Source organism: Camelus dromedarius, chromosome 24 (genome assembly GCF_036321535.1).
Source record: "Camelus dromedarius isolate mCamDro1 chromosome 24, mCamDro1.pat, whole genome shotgun sequence".
Taxonomy (NCBI): domain Eukaryota; kingdom Metazoa; phylum Chordata; class Mammalia; order Artiodactyla; family Camelidae; genus Camelus; species Camelus dromedarius.
Genome location: NC_087459.1, coordinates 11,138,297 through 11,157,913, shown reverse-complemented (window position 1 = coordinate 11,157,913; position 19,617 = coordinate 11,138,297). Strand labels below are relative to the sequence as shown.

Sequence of the window (19,617 nt, the reverse complement as noted above, 5' to 3'; positions counted from 1 at the left end):
GGGGAGGTGGTGAACCAGACACAAAAGATGTTTCCAGATTAAGTGAATTAAGGGGAGTAGTAGTGAGACAAGATAAAAGAGTCAGAGAAAAATCACAATCTACACTTAGATGGGGCAAGATGGGAGGGTATAGCTCAGTGGTAGAGCATGTGCTTAGCATGCACTAGGTCCAGGGTTCAGTCCTCATTACCTCCATTAAGCCTGGCTGTCCCTTCCCTGTGGCCTCAGCTCTCACCCAGGATGGACTTCCTGGGGGAACTTACCTGCCCTCCCTGCCCAGGTCTCCAGTGCAGCTTCTGAGGCACCTCCAGCTTCTCCACTCTTAGATCCACTTGACTTCCAGATCAGGAAGGCACTGCAGGGCTGGCCCCACCCATCTGCAGTTTGGGAGACTTGCTCTAGCCCACCAAATGGCCAAGGCCCAGAGGTCCCTCCTCCCACCCCTCCCCACCATGCCCTCAGTCCCAGTAGTCCTGGAGGTGCCCCTGGGGAGCCCAGAGGGCAGGCAGGGAGATAGGCTGGAAGTTCCCCACTAGAACTGTCTACACCCGCTGGGGATCTCCCCAGAGTAAAAAACATTTCACATGGCCCTCAAAAAATTGCATGCATGTTGAAGTGTGACTATATGAATTGCAGGGAGGGGTGTGATTGATGGGCCTTGATTTCTTTGTGTGTTAACTGGATGATAATACTGTGAGCATCATGTTAACCCAGGAGCCCGGTGGAGTTCCCAGCCAGCAAGGGGCTCGCTCAGCCTGGGCTATTTCTGGCCACTTTGGGGCCAAAGGGTTTCACTAGGTTAGAATTCCCTTTTGTTTATCAGTTTTCTTGGACCAGGCCCTAGTTCAACCTCCTCTCCCAATTTTTAAATCCTGAAGGCTGCGCTTTCTTAGGGCAGACTTCTCTGCATTACAGTGAAAGTTTGTTTTGCCCTGCACTTAAACTTGGTAGAAAATCAGTGAAGAGCTTCAAACTCAACCTGAAAAGGCAGCCTCTCCAAGACAACCTTTTTTTTTTTTTTTAACCTTCAGGCTGTTACTTCCAAAACTTTTCTATGAATTTTCTAAGTTTTGTGGGGGTTTCCCTTTTTTTTTTCTTGTCAGTGGAGGTACTGGGGATTGAACCCAGGATCTCTGCATGCTAGGCACGTGCTCTACCAATGAGCTATACCCTCCCCACTGGTTTGGTTTTGTTTTGTTTGGGGCTGAAAAATCTTCAGTCCAGGGCATGGAATGTACGGCGTGTTCTTAAATTTTCAAGTTTTGCTGCTTTGACACAGATTAACTAACCTAAAGCTGTTTTCGACATTTACAAGCACTGCCCACAGGACAGAGTTTCTAGACTTAACGGGCAAGGGCAGCTTTTATGCTTCCTCCACACTGCAGAATTGGGGTTCACAACCCCACAGTTTACATCCCCACACAAACTGTTCGTTACCAACTGATTCTTTGAAGGGTGCACTAGCTGAGAGTAATTTGGGGGTGCCACCACTGTCAGTCCATAAAGGAGACTCAAGAAGTACTGAGGACAAGGAGATGGTCCACCTAGCAAACAGATCAGCAAAAAAAAGTTTGCCAGTCACCTGTAGGTGAGGTTGTGGGGGACTGCTGGAACCATTGACCAGACTCCAGACACATCCTGCCCAATGCTATTCCGTTCAAAATGTGCCCAAATCCACAGGAAGCCACCTTGGGGCAACCAGGATCCAGAGGCAGACTCTTCCCTGGAAACTGAGATGCCCCCTGCCCACAGCCCACCTGATCCAGTGTGAGCCCCTCCCTGATCTGCAGAGTCTGGGGCCCTGGCATGGCCTCTGATCCTGACAGGCAGTGGTTGTCCCATAAGAGGCCATGAGTTCTTGCCTGGGAAGGACAAGCCTGCTAGGCCCTGCAACCTTTGTAGACAGTCTTGGCCTCTTACCACATGGAGCTGAGCCAGGTTTCCCCCTGACACTCCAAATAGCAGGAAATTCATTTGTCTGTGTCTCATGCTTCAAAATCAGAGGTGCAGTGTGTGGCTGTGTTTTTTATTTTAATTTTTTTGTATATATATATATATATTTTTTTTATTGAAGTATAATCAGTTTACAGTGTGTCAGTTTCTGGTGTATAGCATAATGCTTCAGTCATACATGAAATACATATATTCATTTTCATATTCTCTTTTGCCATAAGTTACTAAAAGCTATTGAATATAGTTTCCTGTGCTATACAGTACAAACTTGTTGTTTATCTATTTTATATATATATAGTAGGTAGTATCTGCAAATCTCCAACTCCCAGCTTATCCCTTCCACCCTCTCTCCCCTTTGGTAACCATAAGTTTGTTTTCTATGTCTGTGAGTCTGTTTCTGTGAGTCTGAAATAAATTATTTCATTTGTCTTTTTTTTTTTAACATTCCACATATAAGTGATATCATATGGTATTTTTCTGACTTCCTAATTTTAATTTTTTTATTATTTTATTTTTTGTGGTGGGTGGTAATTAGATTTACTTATTTATTTTAGAGGAGGTACTGGGGATTGAACTCAGGACCTTGTGTATGCTAAGCCTGCACTCTACCACCTGAGCTATACCCTCCCCTTTACTAATTTTAATGTTTTAATTTACAATGTTTTATTAGTTTCTGGTGTATAGCATAGCAATTCAGTTATACATTTATGTATACATAGTCCTTTTCATATTTTTTTCATTACCAGTTACTACAAGCCGTTGAATATACAGAATAAACTTGTTTATCTATTCTGTACATAGGTAATTTGTATCTGCTAATCCCAAACTCCCAATTTATCCCTCCCTACCCTGGTAACCATAAGTTTGTTTTCTGTCTGTGAGTCTGTTTCAGTTATGTAAATAAATTCATGAGCATCATTTCTTTTAGATTCCACACATAAATGATATCATATGATGTTTGTCTTTGTCTGACTTACTTCACTTAGTATGACAATCTCCATCCATGTTGCTGCAAATGACATTCTTTCATCTTTATGGCTGAGTAGTGTTCTGTTGTATACAAACCATATCTTTTTTATCCAGTTATCTGTCGATGGACATTTAGGTTGCTTCCATGTCTTGCCTATTGTAAAATAGTGCTGCTATGAACACTGGGGTGCATGTATCTTTTCAGATTAGAGTTTTCTCCAGATATATGCCCAAGAGTGGGATGGCTGGACTATAATAGTGACTCTTATTTTTAGTTTTTTAAGAAACCTCCATAGTGGCGAGATGCAGTGGTTTTAACAATCATCATTTCTTGGGGATGTGTGAAAGGGGAGACTTACTTTTCCTCCAAAGTCTTCAGCAGGAGCTGGACTGGGTGGTCCATGACTTTCAGGCCAGAGTGCTGGGGTGAATTCTGAAGGTTGAAAGGGAAGGTGTCCCAATGCCAGTAAAGCGCATGCCTGGTCTCTTCCTCTCTCCTCCAAGTGAACTTCAACAGCATGTCAAAATGCATCTTTGTCTTTGGCGACCCAAAGGCTGCATGGCATCCAGAGGCCCCAGAGAGCAGCACACGCATCCTGCATTTCCAGGGGTCAGGGACGCAATGCCCGTTAAGGGCTCCATGGCTTCCCTCACCGAGTCTTCAATACTGAGGACCTCAGAGGACAGGGCTGGAGGCTGGGGTCCCTCCTCTGTAAGCCTGGGAGGGGAGTGACCTAGCACTAGTCCGGCAGGGAATGAAGGATGACCTCCATGCATTCAAGAAATCTTTATTGAAAGTCTATTGCATCACACATTGTTCTGAGACTTGACATAGTCTAAGGACATAGTCTTAATTACTTAATCTTCTCTACAACCCAGGAGATAGACATGATCCTGTTACAGACAGCGAACTGTGCTCATGGCGCCATCGCTAATGAAGCTGAGCCAAGATCTGAACCCAAGCAGCCTCGCTGGAGCCCATGTCTTAGAAGATTATCATTAATATTTAAGATTACACATTGCCTATTAAAAAAAAATCCCTCCCTTGCTGGAGTTTACATTCTAGTGGGGCAGAGGAGGGAAATGAACAGCTAACATTGTCAGTTGGGTTTATAAATGCCATGAGGAAAATGAAAGTAAGTTAAGCGGAGACTTGTGGGGAGAGGACCTCTCTAGAGGTGAACACGGACCTCCCGGCCTCCTGAGAGAAGGCAGCAGAATCATTTGAAAACATGAGACATGCTTTAAGCACAAGGACAAAAATAAAAGCCCTGAAGTTAAAAATAAAAGCCCTGAAGTTGTACCAAGACAGTTTGGAGACAGGAGAATGAGTTGGAGCAGAGCAGAAAGCAGGTGTCAGATTACACAGGGCATAGGTCCGGGAGAGGAGTTTGGGTTAAGTTGGAGGGAAAACATTGGAGAATCCTGCAGTCTCTTTTGGAGGAAGGGCCATATGATTAACATTTGAAAAATTAAGCCTGGCTGAAGAGCAGGCTGAGGTAACTAAAAAAGAAACCACGGAGACCTGTTCAGAGCCTCTTTCAGGAGTTTTGACAAAGGAGCTTTACCGGGGGCAGGGGGCACGGCTGAGCTAGGTACAGGTGCAGGAAGGGCTCGGATTAAAGGTCAAGTTACTGTGCTTGCTCATGGTGAGGCTTCTAGGATGGCTCCGAGCTTTTGGCCTGAACCATTGGGCCAAAGTGGGGGTGCATTCATTTGCTGCGTGAGGAGGAGAGCAGTGGTCTGATGGACACGCCTCATCTGTCTTAACAGGAAATGGCTCAGTTAGGTTTCCTCTCCCATTCTAGGTCAATTGCTCCAAGAAACAGTCAACCCTTGTTACTATGTGATGCCTATTCTAAATACCCTACATTAACCTCACAACTTAATATGGGGTCAGATGCTATTATCAATAGAGTTTGGGGGCAGGGGGAGGGCATAGGGCCAGAAAGCTCCCTAAGTGGGGTTCATTTTGGTTTGTGAATTACCAAGCTGGTCTGTATTAGGGAGGTCCCCATTCTGATGGCCCCTCAACCACCAGGAGTGAGCCCGGCCTATGGAAATGCTCATCTGCCCCAATTCCACTTCTGTTTGGAGGCCCAGTGCAGCTATTCCTTAAGTGTGGCTGGTTAATCCCAGAGACCCCTTCAAGGGGTCTGTGTGAGGTTCTCCTTTCTCATTTACTTACCGGTGAAGCCGAGTAATCTTCCCACTCCAGCCTGAGCAACATCCTGCAGCAGACTGAATGCAGCAGGGAACCCAGCTAGTCATCTTCTATTCCATTTGCAAGGACTTGAAGCTGTCAGTGACAGGATGTCACATCTCTCCTAGCTTGTCTGCTTTTTGGTCAGAGCTGCATCTCAGAACTTGACTCCTGGACTCTTTTTCTCTAGATTTTTTTTTTTTTAAACCCTAGCCAAGTGTGCTCTTGGACCTTTTTCTAGCTTTGGGAGTTTCAATTAAGGGTTAAGCTCAAGGGCCACCTCAGCTGTGATGTTATCTCCAATACTTTAACCACACATCAAGACACAGTATGAAACTAGTTGAAAAAATTTATTCTTTAATTAGCAACCTTCGAGGGTGGGGGGAAGTCACATCAGGACTTAAAGACACGGGCAGAGGCCCCAGACTAGTTGGTTTTTCCTGGTCAGCTGACCCACTTCAGCCACAGCCTACTCTCTGCATCCTGGTCCCAGGTAGGTTTGACTGCAAATGGTCTTCACTTCATCCGAGGGCCTAGTTCCAGTGAATTCATGGCTTCCTCCAGTCTGAGAATCCCTGCACCAGAAAGCAACAGTGGGCACATGTGAGGAGAGGGGGGAAGAGCCTAAATACAGTTCCCAGCCTCTGTCAGACTTCACTTCTGGGGCATCCCAGCTAGGCGTCCTGGGCCTGGGATTCCCGGAACCTCAGCACGTGGGGCCAACTGGGCTCATTCCAACATGGGGTTGGGGAGGCCACCAGGACCTGGGCTGACAGCACTGCCCTAAGGGGCCGGCCCAGGGTCCCTAGGACCGACGGACGGCGCTCGCCCCGGGGGCTGGGCACAGCGCAGGCTGGCGGGGCCCATCGGGGGGCAGGAAGAAGGGCGAGGAAACAGGAGGCCCACTCACCGCGCTCCTGCCTCAGGCGCTGCCGCTCCGCCATGGACTGCAGCATCCACTTGGTCCGGAACTTGGACAAGTCGGGGCCGTAAACCAGGACCTCGGTGAGGTCCGAAGACTCCAGAGTCCGCACCTCAAGCATGACTTTGCTCACTTGCTCGATGTACGGGATTCGAGATCCACCTGGGCCTGTTCGGGTAAGAAAGTGATCACTGGGGCCCTGGGCCGACCTCCCGCCGGCCGGGGCAGGACAGGCTCACTCACCAAACATGGCTTCCAGCAGCCCTGTCTGGACCTGGAGCACCTCAGGATTCTTCAGGTCTCCAGGAGCTTTCACCCACGGCGGGAGATTCTGACGCTGGGGCGGTGTCCCCATCCGAAGGGCCTCGACCGGGAGCGAGCACGCGCACCTGGGCTCGGCCTCACACAGCCGCCGGGCGCCGCGCGCGGAAAGCGGAGCTCCCGGTGGGACACTGCCCCTCCCGCCGGGCCCCGCCCCTCCCGCCGGGCCCCGCCCCTGGCCTTGGCTGCCCAATCCCGCACTCGCAGCGCCCCACCCACCCAGCCCTGATCTCCGGAGGACCATCTCCACCTTCCCATCCCCTCCTCTCCTCCCAGCGCTGGTGGGCCCAGCCGGCTCCGAGTTTACCAGGGTTTCCACTGCTGACTCGTTTCTTCCAGCACCAGAACCCCTTGGCCTTGGGAATGCATGTGGAGAGGGTGCTGTCCACTCTTCCCCGAGAAACATGTATTTGGGCTTGAACCCCAGAAGGCAGGAGTCTGGGTTTGGGGGTCCGAGGACCACACAGCTGCCAAATCGAGTCAAAAAGAGGGGCTTTTTCCCCTCAGCATACTGGGGTGGGACCCTGGGACTTCACTGCACCAGTGACCCCTGCAACTTCCAGGGACTGAGGAGTAATTCCTGACGTTTAACAAAGAGGAAAACGAGATTCGGAAATTCATTACCTTCAAGGGTCATGATGGGGTCTCTAAAGTGGCCTGACGGTTCACAGTCCTTGAAGGCTTTAAGTCTGAACTTCTGAATCTACCCCGATTTTGAAGCTCACATCGTGTGCCCCGCCTGGCCACTCTGGCCCAAACTGTGTGACCCCGGCTTCTGGCTCTAATGAAATTTGTTTTATTCATTTAAAAAAAAGATATGGGGGGAGAGGCAGGTATAGCTCAGTGGTAGAGTGTGTGCTCAGCATGCACAAGGTCCTGGGTTCAATCCCCAGTACTTCCGTTATAAAACAAAACCACATTGCTTTAAGTAATGTACTAGATCCACCTGATAAAGGCATGATTTCAATGATACATGGCTTCACTGATGGTGATGAAACTGGCTTCTCCCAAGACCACCCTCTGGTAACATCTACTATTCCCTCAGCTGGCTTTATGGCCACTTCTTAGTGCAGACTTCTTCACATTAAATCAAAACCTGTGGGCTGTTCTTTTGCAACCACCAGTGATAGTTTAGATAATGGTCAATGGCTAAAACTATTAAACGAAAGGTTATTAACTGGATATTCAAAAGGTCTGGAAGTTACAGCCCATAGATATGAATTATAAAGAAGAAAATATTCCTTTATAGTAGAGACTTGAAGGACAGAGACCACCTTAACCAAAGACTAAAATTAGCATCACTAATAATGGGACAAGTGGACTACTGGTTTGTCAATTCTATGAAAACAAAAAAGCAGACTGTCTTATAAAGAGACTATCTTCTTAATCAAAGCTATGCATCATTCAAACCCTGGATCGAAGACAGAGAAAGAACATTTCAGGACAGTGGGGAAAATTTTAACATGGGCTATATTGTAAAGTAGTATTTGATTATATGTTCTATAATATATAACTTCTATAGTCCTAAGAAAATGTCCTTGCCTGAACTATGTAGCGCTGATATCTATAATTTACTTACAAATAGTTCAACACCCACCCAATGAAATTCTATTTTCTCTCTATATATAGAGCCAATGTGATAAATGTTAACAGTTGGTTCTCAGTAAAGGACATATAGAATTCTTTTTACTTTTCTGTAGTTCTGAATGTAAATTAAAAGGAAATGAAGTACTAGTGGGTCAGGTAGCTGGTAAAAAAGTAACTTTTCAGAGGGAAAAAACGTGTAACCTATCCCCTAGTGAGGACTTCCCTTATCATGCTTTCTAAATCATCCCACCCCACACACACACTCACACCATTTCTTTGGCTGGAAGTTCAATATGGTATTTAAAGAAGTAGACAGAGGGGCACAGGAATTGTGTCCAACTTCAAAGTATTAAAGAGAAGCCTGCATAACTTTACAAACTTATTTCAGACTCATAAAACTGTACAAACTTATAGGCTAAACAACCAGGACTTAAATTCCTGGCTCAAAAAATATGACTATCAAAAAACTTTAACTTGAAATGATACATGCACCCCAGTGTTCATAGCAGCACTATTTACAATAGGCAAGACATGGAAGTAACTTAAATGTCCATCGACTGGATAAAGAAGTTGTGGTATATATATATAATGGAACACTACTCAGCCATAAAAAAGAGTGAATTTTGCCATTTGCAGCAACATGGATGGACCTAGAGATTATCAGATCAAGCAAGTCAGAGAAGGCAAATACCATATGATATCACTTATATGTGGAATCTAAAAAAATGATACAAAGGACCTTATTTACAAAACAGAAATAGACTCACAGACATAGAAAACAAACTATGGTGACCAAAGGGGAAAGTGGGGGGAGAGATAAATTAGGAGTTTGGGATTAGCAAGTACACACTACTATATATAAAATAAACAAAAAGGACCTACTGTATAGCATAGGGAACTATGCTCAGTATCTTGTAATAACCTATAATGGGAAAGAACCTGAAACAGAGTATATGTGTATGTATAACTGAATCACTTTGCTGTATACCCGAAACTAACACGACATTATAAAGCAACTATACTTTAATTTAAAAAAATTTTTAAAACTGAGTAGTAATAACTAATGTCCTTTCTAAAGAGTTCATGTCCAGTTAGACCAGGACAGTGGGTCCTGTCACCAGTTTACAAGCATCCATCTCCCCACTGCCATCAATGATTCTCAGCTGTTTGCCTTCCCACTGGAATAAGTGCCTGCATCCAGATTTCAGTTGTTACTTCATTGCAAAACACAGCGTTTAAAAACTAAATGTTTTTAAATTTGTACACCCACCAACTATAATCTGCTGTTTCCTGTATTTTTAGGTAATAATGTACCCTGATGTATTAGAGATGAGCTTCTCAAACTTGAATGGATTGAAGAGTCCTGTAGGGATGTTCTTAAAATGCAGCTTCAGGAGGCCCAGGGAAGGTCTAAGAGTCTTCATTTTTACATTTCTGGGGGAATGCTAATGCTGCTAGTTAATGGATCACATTTTGAATAGCAAGGTTACAGGTACCTCAACTACTGAAGACCACGCCTAAATGGTAAAAACCGGCAGATAGAAAAATGTGATGTAATTAGCCAGTTTTCTAGTGCACGCTCTCTCAATCCCTATATAACAACATATGCTGGGCTCCATCCCTTTTCAACATGAGGGAATCCACTAAGTAGCCTGCCTTACCCCCTGCCCCACCAGGTCTCTCCTCCCAGTCCCCAAACAAAAAGGGGATTATTCATTACCATTGGTCAATTGCCATGCAGGGATGTGAGTCCCACAACTGCCAGGTATTCTGAGTTCAATGTGAAATCTCCCATTTTTTAATGTTGGCACCTGATTCAAAACTCTAACTGGAAGAGATATGTGCACCCTCAATGTTCACAGCAGCACTGTTTACAATAGCTAAGACATGGAAACAGCCTAAATGTCCATCAACAAATGACTGGATAAAGAAGATGTGGTCCATATATACAATGCAAGACTACTCAGTCACAAAAAGGAATGAAATAATGCCATTTGCAGCAACATGGATGGACTTTGAGATTATCATAATAAGTGAAGTAAGTCAGAGAAAGACAAATATTGTATGATATTACTTATATGTGGAATCTAAAAAAATTATACAAATGAACTTATTTACAAAACAGAAATAAACCCACAGACAGAAAACAAACTTATAGTTACCAAAGGGGAAAGGGAGGGGGGATAAATTTGGAATTTGGGATTAACAGATACACACTACTATATATAAAATAGATAAACAATAAGGGCCTATTGTATAGCACAGGGAACTATATTCAATATCTTGTAATAACCTATAATGGAAAATAATCTGAAAAAGAATATATGTATAACTGAGTCATTTTGTTGTACACCTGAAACATTGTAAGTCAATTATACTTCAATAAAAAAATAAAATTTTTAAATGTAGAAGAAAAAAATGATGTGTGTAAAACACAACACACCTGGAAGAATCACTAGGTCAGTGGAAACCAATCTTCAAAGAGTTCGCATGCCAGGCACACCTGTATCCTCAGCCTCCAGAAAACGGTGTGCTTCCAAAGGTGTGTAATGCTTCAAGTCTGATCCTGCCCTGCTTCCTCTCCATCTCCACTGCTTCCCAGCCTTCAGGGGTGCATAACCCCCTTTGCTTCCATCTCATCCTCTATCAACTCTCTCCAAATTGACATACAGGCTTAATGCGATTCCTATCAAAGTGCTGTCAAAATTTCTTTGTAGATATTGAGTATTTTTAAATTTACATTTAAAACAACAAAGGAACTACAGTAGCTAAAAAGTTTTTGAAAAAAAAAAAGATCTGCCTGCCTAAATTTAACTATTATTATATAGCTATAGTAATCAAGATGATGCAGTATTGGCAGATTGAATGTAAAATGCAGAGCTATAAGTCCTTTAGGAAAAAGAACACAGGATGATACCTTGGGAACAAGGGCTAATACATCCTGAGACGTGTCACCAAAAGGTTGATACAGAAAAGAAAAATTGGACCTCATCTAAAGTAAGAACTTAAAAAAATTTTTTTGAGGGGGGAGGTACTTAGGTTTATTTATTTATATGTTTATGTTTAATGCAGGTGCTGGGGACTGAGCCCAGCGTCCCCCGAATACTAAGCATGTGCTCTACCACTGAGCTGTACCCTCCCCACTTAGAGTAAAAACTTTTGTTTTGTGAAACACCCTGTTAATGAGATGAACAGGCAAACTAAAACTAGGAGAGAATTTTTGCAAATCACATATCCAGCAAAGGACTAATATCAAGAACACAAAGAACTCTCAAAATCCAAGAGTAGAAAAAAATCAATACATTTAGAATATAAGCAAAAGCTGTTCCAGTGGAGAGGCTGTGAAGATAGCTAGTCAGCACACGAAAAGCTGCTCCTCGTCACGTGCTGTTAGGGAAAGGCAGGTTAAAGCCACACTGAGAGGTTAGCACACAGCCGTCAGCACGACTAAAACAGAAAACGGGGACAATGTGGGAGTCGGGGAGGATGCAGGACAAGGCGGTCACTCGTGCATTGCTGGTGGGCGGGAAATGGTGCAGCAACTTTGGAGACCATCTGAGAGTCCCTCAACTGATTAAAGACACAGTTCATAGGACCCAGCAGTTCCTCTCCTAGGGACAAACCCAACAGAAATAAAACATGCGTCCACACAAAAACTGGCACATGAATGTTCATAGCGGCTTTGCCTGTAACAGCCAAAAGCTGGAACAACACATTTGTTTCAACAGGTGAATGGACAAATAAACTGTGAGACATTTATACCATAGACTATTTCTTGTCAGTAAAAATAAACTACTGATAGAAGCAACAACCTGAATGAACATCCAGAGAATTATGCCGAGTGAAAAAAAGGCCAATCCTCGAAGTTTACATACTGTATAATTCATTTATATAACATTCTTGAAATGACAAAGTTATGGAAATGAAAAACAGATCAGTGGCTGCCAGGAATTAAAGAGGGGGCGGAGGCCAGAAGGAAGTGGGTGTGGCTATAAAAGGGCAAATGAGGGACACTTGTGGTGACAGAAATGTTCTGTTTCTTGACTGTATTGATGTCAACATTCGGATTGTTATAGTGTACTACGGTTTTGCAACACATTACCATTGGGGGAAACTGAATAAGGGCACATGGGAGCTCTCTGTGTTATTTCTTACAACTATGAATGAACCTATAATTATCTTTAAAAGGTTTAATTTTTAAAAATCAGAATTTAAAAAATTTCAATCTGTCTGAATGTAAGTCCTGATCTCAGAATCCCTCTTTAACTGCCATACGGCACAGTGTTCTGTTGGTAATGGAAGCTGGACAGTTAAAAGACTTAACACAGAGTTGGAAGCCCTAGCTAGAGCAATTAGGCAAGAGAAAGAAAAGGTGTCCACACTAGAAAGGGAGAAGATGGCTCCCCACTGCACACAGAATTCTGTCTCTTGGCATTTTGATTACTTGCAAATGGCCCAGGTACATATGTTCCAGAGTGTTCTCGGAATCATTAAAATAGTGAAAAATTAGAGCATATGCGTGTTCTTGAAAGGCTATAGGGACAGGCAATCTTTAAAAGAATGAGGTAGAGTTAAGTATATTAAAAAACACAAAATGCACCGAATATATTGTTGAGTAAAAAATGCCTCTTCAGAGATACACACCACTATATATAAGAGATAAACAAGGTCCTACTGTAGAGCACAGGGAACTACATTCCATATCTTGTAATAAACCAGAACAAAAAAGAATACGAAAAATATGTGTGTATAACTGAATCACTGTGCTGTACACGAATACAGCATTGTAAAACAACTACACTTCAATTTAAAAAAACACCTCTTCACAGTTCTGTGTAGAGTATGATCATGAAGAACTAAGGGAAAGGTGTATATTTTATCAGAATTTGGTTTGAATCAATTGGAGATGAATAACCATGCTGAGACAAGTCAGAGGAAAACAGCAAATCTGGGAGTCTGGGATTAGGAAGGACTGGATTTAATTTCACAGAAACCTGATTCCCCCACTGGCTTAAAGGGCAGGGACATTTGCAAATCAAAGAGGTGAGTCTATTCTTTCTCACTTTCAGTGTTTGGCCAACCCACTGACAGACGGACGCGCTTGCATCCATGACTTTTGACGTCACATTGAGTGTACCCTGCACTGTGCCCGTTCTTTCATCCAACAAATATTTGTGGAGCATGTCTGTGTATACAGCAGGGTTCCAGGTGCAGGGAACACTGCAGTTAAAAAAAAAAAAAAGTCCCTGTGCTCATAGTCTGGGATTCGTACAGCTGTCATAGGAGAAACCGACATGTAAGCAAAACTGAGTGAAATACAGAGTTGGTGAGATAAGGTGTGATTTGGAGAAAATGAAAGCAAGGAAGGAGGATGAAGCCGTGATTTTAAATCCAGAGCCCGTGGAAGGTCTTCACGTGTTATGAGGATGCTAGTGGTGGTGTGGGGGCAAACTACCAACTCGTGGAGGGAAAGGGAACAGAGCAAAGGCCCTGAAGCTAGAGCATGGGGACTAAGGGACAGCAGAGGGCTCTGGGACTAGAAGGCAGTGTGGAGGAACCCAAGAAGGAGAAGGCGGACAACTCAAAGACGGGGAGGCGCCCACGCAAACATCTCAGCTTTTACTCAGAGGAAACAAGGAGGCCATCCAGGGTTTTAAGTGACACGGCTTAATTTCCCTGCAGTGGAATTCTTCCTGCCCTTGTGTTGGAGAGGAGACTGAAGCAGGTGAGGGGAGAGAGGCGGCTGCAGTCACCAAGAGGGGAGTGGGGGCCCGGGCCACGGGGATAGCACGAAGGCGGTAAGACGTGACTAGAGTTTGGACATACTGTGAAGTTTCATCTAAGGGGATTTGTTGAAGGGGTGGGTTAAAAGAGAGAGGCAGAGAGAGAGAGAGAGAGAGAGAGAGAGAGAGAAATCGTGGAAGGACTCCAAGGTTTGGGGCTGGAAATCCAGAAGGATGGCGTCGCCATGAACTGATGTGAAGAAGACCACAGAGGTAACAGGTGTGTGCGCTAGGTAGTGGGGACGCTTTGAGGATTAACTAGACAGAAGCAAGAGGGTTTGGGAAGGGGAGGCTGAGATCATCAGCGCGGAGGCATGACTGCAAACGGGGAGACTGCAGAGATCACTGAGGGAGTTAAGTGGTAGCTGTTGGGAGAGAAGGTGGGAAGCCTGGCCCTGGGTTCTCTGTAGGGGTGCGGGTTGGTGTGTGGGGTGGGGCGGGCATGGCCCCCACTCCTCATCTTCCCCTCTTTCCTCTGTGCTCCCAGCCCGCCTGCCTGCCAAGGTGGTCTCTGTATGGGGCGGCCAGGCTGGCACCCCAGCCCGGGGGATGGAGGGGAAGGGGCCTGGCCCTATCTCCTCAAGCTCCCTCCAAACCCCTAGCTGGTGGCTCCCTTAGAAAGGAGAGAGGGAAATCGAAAAAATAGAAAGGAATCCTGGAATCTCTTCCCGAAGCGAAGCTGCTCTCCAAATTGCATTTGAAATCAGAGACCGGGGAAGCAGTGTCACTATCCCTTCAATAAGGGGCACCTGCAAGCCCCACTGCTTGGCGGATTCCGGGGGTCTATGCCATCTCCGCAAGGAACTCCCCCTACCGAGAAACGCGGCCCTAGTTTTTGCTAAAAACGCCCCCACCTACCTTCCCGACGTCCCCCGAGAGTCTGGAGCCCGAGCCAGAGCCTCCCCTGGCCAGCCCTGCGCGCAGTCGGCTGCCCTGGAGGGTCCGCGTCCCCCTGTTTCGCTAGGGTTTTCTCGCTGGTGCCGGGGGCATCCTGCAGAATGGGGGCCGGCCACGTGGACCTTGGAAGCCGAAGATGCCAGCCCCAACCTGGGCGATTGCTGGACCCAGAAGCAGCACTTCATTCACTTAGCCCCCTTAGGACGCTGCCTTCTGTCTTCTCTAAAGCTCCCCACCCCCTAGTAAGGAATGTGACACTGTGCTCGCTAAGGACATCCACAAAGTACAGAGCTCTTCCAGGAGAGGACCTCAGTCCATGTGGGAGAGTTCTAATAATTCCTATACATCAAATAAATGACACATTAACATGTTGAACCTAAAGTTCTCTTCAGTGATCCGCTATCCAATATAAACTAGGATTTCATCTTAAAGCCACATATCTAAATCCATTACTTAATACATTTTAAATTGGAGTTGCAAACCTGTCCCTCTAATATGTGTCATTATCTGAAATATTCAGGAACACAAAACACCACGTATACGGACTCCTTCCTCTTTGTAACCACTTTGGAGAATAAAATGCAATAAACTGCTTGTAGTACAATGTGTACAGGATTTTAAAAAAAAATTTTTAAAGCAAAAACAAAATGTGTACAACTTGAGCAGTTTTGACATACAGTCATAGCCAGTGAAACCACCATTGTAATCAAGATAATGCACATTTCCATCATCCTCTGAATGTCCCAATTCCTCTTTCCAATCCCTTCCTCTCCATCCCTATCTTCAGGCAATCACTCCCTGATTTCTATCAGTATAAATTATTTTGCACATTCTAGAATCTCTATAAAAATGACAGATTCCTTTTTAACACAATTACTAATGCTATGGTTTTAATGCTCTTAAATATTTCTATACCCAATCCTGAAACTTCAAAGAATTAAAATAGCTCTATACACACATGCGCGCGCGCACACGCGCGACAATAGCATGCATAGCACAGCAAGTATCCTCTTAAGCCAACTAAAGAATAAAAATATCCTCCTATATCATTTTGACATAACAGATTTCAGACCATAGATTTTCATGGGGATGCTTCTTGGATTGGATTCTTGTTGGTGACACTGATGGGACCTCACATTTCAATGTACAGTGAGTGACTGAAAAGAGTTATGTAGCCCAGATCCTTGGGTTTCAGGTACACACTCACCTAGTCGGTCTGCCTAGCTGCAGAAGTTTATACCTCCATCCTGCGATCCTTCGAATGGATTTTGCCCTTCTTTGACTCTTAATTCATATTCTGCTAAGGCCTCAAGACTTTTGACCCTGACAGACAGACACCTGCAAATTTCTCATGCACTTCTTTGGTCTACAGAACTCCCGTAAGGATACAAGGATGAGCCTGGCTGAATTCTAAGGATCTAGCCCGAGTCTAGCCATCACACCCCAACTACTGATGGAAGAAATACACAGCTTTACCTTTTTGAGTAGCAGCTAATAGGTAATGCTTTAAGCTGGAAGAAAAATCAAGAAATGAAGATATAATCATGCTATTTATTTTTTAATTTGATTGATTGATTGATTGATTTTAATGGTGGTACTGGGGATTGAACCCAGGACCTCATACATGCTAGGCAATCGTGTTATTTAGAGAATTGAAAAAAATTTTAAGGGATTTTCCTCTGGTGTCCAAACCACAGGGACCAGCCGCTATTGGCTGTGCTCAGCTGTCTCTAATACGCTAAGGAAGAAGACGGAAATGTACTGGGGTCTGGGGAGGGAACTCGGTGATCAGGGTTCAGGAGGAAGTGGGGGACTTAAGGCTTTGAACACCTTTTTACCCCCTTAAGTTTTTGCTTTTCCATGTATTTAATTAGGTTTTCCATTTAAAAGTTATTCCAACCCCTCCGGAATACTAAACTGATCCCATTAGAACTGTCTGAAATGCACCCAGGTCTCTGCAAATATCAGTTCGCTTCTCTGAAAGATATTTTCCTGGTGTTGGATCTCTCCTACCTCTCTGGGACCGTCCTTACCTCCCTGAGTCCACAGTTACTGCTTCCACAGTTTCCCAGTCGTAGGCTCAAGCCCGGAGCTCCGCCCTCTTCCAGCGCACCTGGAAGTGGGAGGATCCAGATGAGGCGCTCGGTAGGGTGCACCTGCGAAGTCTTGAGAACAGGCCCCTGCTGCGGGGTTTGGAGGCGAGGCCTGGGATCCAATGAGGAGGGCACGGGAGGTGGAGAGGCACTCGGCCCTTGAAATAAGGCCAGGGCGCGCCTGCAGCCTCCAGTCTCCACCGCTCCGCCTGAGGGCCCGCTGCAGCATGGCCGCTCCCAAACGGTTTCCTACCCTGGCTCAGCTACAGCAGCGAGAGAGGATGCTGTCTATTCGAGGTGCTGGGTAACCTCACCAAACGGCCCTGCTGGCTTTACGCCGAGTACCTGAGGGCTCCGAAGGTAATGCTCCTGGAGGCCTGGCCGGTGGAAGCGATCTTCGGTGAGTGGGTCCGAAAGGGGAGGCCGACGCTGTCGTCTCCTTCCCCTCCTCCTGCCCCAAGCTGCCTGCGTCCCAAGGCTAGCCTCTGCGGTGGCCCTGGCCCCCGTCCGGTGCCCCTCTGCCGCCTCTGCTCCCAAGTCTCACTCCTCGCGGCCTGCCTGCTTCCTGCGCAGGCCGGGAAGGAGAGCACATCCCAGTGCGTGTCCCAGACCGTGCTTCACGTCCGTCGGTGGGGCCCTGAAGGTAAGGCTGAGATCTTGATACTTGCTTGGCCTTATTACCAGAAGGATGTCTCCAGCGTGATCATGAGCTTAGCTGACTATCACCGCCAAGTACGGGACCCCGGACAGTGAAAGGTTCCCTGGGCAGGGGATCTTTATGCCTCCTGGCTGTGCCTGGGCAGCGGTCTCATCCTCTTAGTTCGCCTGGGGGAGGGTTTCTTCTCTGCAAGGGATCTAGAGGACCAAATTGACCTCGTACTCTCAGATTCCAGGCCAACCCCGGCAGCCCGTACTGCTGACTCCTTTTGAGGAGAGAGTATTTGGAACACAGGCGTGGTCTCACACTGCTCTTCTTCCAGGCTCGGAGAAGGAGCCTGTCAGGGAAGCGGCGGCCCAGCGCCTCCCCGAAGCTACCGCCCAGAGCCCGGTTACCAGGTTTTGAAGGCATCTGGGGCCCAGGAACAAGAGCGCCAGGCAAGGTCAAAGTGGAAGCCCCCGCCTGGAGCTCTATTCTCAGTTCTGCTTCTGATGCAGAAGCTGAAAAGAAGAAAAATGGTGTGTGGGTTGGATTTGGTGTTCCCCCACCCCCACCCCATTAAAATGTTTGCAAACACGAATCCAGAGTTCTATTAAGAGCCAAATTTCCCTAACGGCTGTTAAGTGGCAGGGAGAAGTGGGGGAGAGGCACGTGTGCTCTGGGCTGACTCGCACTCAGGCGGGTGGGAGCTTTTGGATTTCTGGCCGACCAGGTGCTTCCCTTGTGCCCCTTAACCGCGCGCATCCGGCTTTGGAAGGTCAAAGGCCTCTTGGCCCCGTCTTCTCCGGGAAACCTGTCCAAGACTGTGATGTCTCCACTCAAGATCACCTGGGAAGCGAAAACTTGGTTTCAATCCGGGCCTGGCGTTTCTCGGCGCTGCAAGCCCCGGACTTCCCCTCGGGCAACTGACGGCGGGGTCGGGGGATGGGAACCGGAAAAGCGGGGGCAGCGGGGCTGCGCTCTTCAAGCCCCGCCCGGGTCTCTCGACCCTCAGAGAGGCTTGACGCAAGTGAGACGAAAGCAGTGCTGGTGACTCTTCCTCGGTAACCGCAGCAGTTGGGGAGCCCTCCTCGTCACTTCTTAAACATTGACGTGTATTTGACACCTAACATTGTGTAAATGGAAGGTGTACACTCGTGCGTCGTGCGGCGGTTGCCATGGCAGGGATGATTCGCACCTCTATCGGTCTGACTCCCGGTCCTGGCACCGTCGCTAGATGAGGGAAGTAAACTGCTAACAGCTGGGTGCTAGGATCAAAAACAACGTGAATCAATTCAGTGTTACGGAACCTTTTGTTTTAAAAATTCACCAAAACCTTGGGGTTGGAAGGAGCCAATTGTCTGCAAAGGGCCAAGAGAGAGCCTCTTGGCGTTAACAGACTGTCTACAGCTTGATTAGTTGGTGATTATGCAACCGTATACATTTGTCAAAACTCCTTGAACCATCAGCTAAAAAGTGTAAGCTTTATTGTAGGTAAACTATACCTCAGGGAAAACGAAAACAAAACCCAAAAGATCCTGAACAAACAGTAAAACTGGTGGGAATGAACAGGGCAGTAAACACTTGAAGTATTTCAGAGATAACTGAAAATAAGTTATGATCAGTACCTGCCCCAAAGTTGAACAGAAGGCACAATGTTCTATTAGGTTGTTTGAATTTTGTTGAGCACGTGTTCCACATTTGCAAGTATTACTAGTTCTGTCTGCAGGAAAGTCATATTTGTAAGTGGACCTGGACACCACCAGCTGTGTCTTCCATAGTATATTATTTGATAAAACTGTCATCTATCATATCTTGGAAACTAAGAATGCTGTTAATCCTTAATCCTTTCAAGGAAATCATTGGGAAAAAAATAAATAAAAACTAGAAAAAAAATTCAACAAAACCTAACTTTAAAGATCAGGGAGTGGTGTGTCCCCTAATGATCCCTCCAATTTTAAATAAGTCTTTAGTTTATAATAAGGAAAATAAAGGTGCGAGCTGAATTTACCAATAGTTAATAGGCTTCTCCTTGCCTCTTCTAAAAATAGGCTGAGGTGAGTGAAACTTAAACACAAGACTCAAAATCAATGCAGACTCAATGTTTAGAGGCTACAGCAGAGTAGAATTAAGACTCAGCAGTATTTTTTTGGTTTGTTTTGTGTTACCCCACCTAAGTAGTACCCACTTGACCAGAATGTCCTATTCTCTCCTTTGTAAGAAAGCTTACTGAGCAGCAGGTAGCAAGCCAA

General features: G+C 45.8%; 1 protein-coding gene and 1 long non-coding RNA gene across 2 annotated transcripts; both read right to left on the bottom strand.

Annotated features, from left to right (window-relative positions):
- Positions 1-5,503: 5,503 nt before the first annotated feature.
- Positions 5,504-6,581, bottom strand: DPPA5 (developmental pluripotency associated 5). The gene is made up of 3 exons (XM_010992687.3): positions 6,291-6,581; positions 6,036-6,215; positions 5,504-5,700 (listed from the first exon to the last, which is right to left on the bottom strand). Exons 1-3 carry the CDS (start codon positions 6,400-6,402, stop codon positions 5,642-5,644), a joined length of 351 nt encoding a protein of 116 aa, XP_010990989.1. The 5' UTR covers positions 6,403-6,581; the 3' UTR covers positions 5,504-5,641.
- Positions 6,582-6,764: 183 nt separating this feature from the next.
- LOC135319161 (uncharacterized) lies at positions 6,765-17,348 on the bottom strand. Its single transcript, XR_010377610.1, has 3 exons — positions 17,074-17,348; positions 16,669-16,748; positions 6,765-6,835 (listed from the first exon to the last, which is right to left on the bottom strand). It is a non-coding gene; the product is annotated as an uncharacterized LOC135319161 (long non-coding RNA).
- Positions 17,349-19,617: the final 2,269 nt, after the last annotated feature.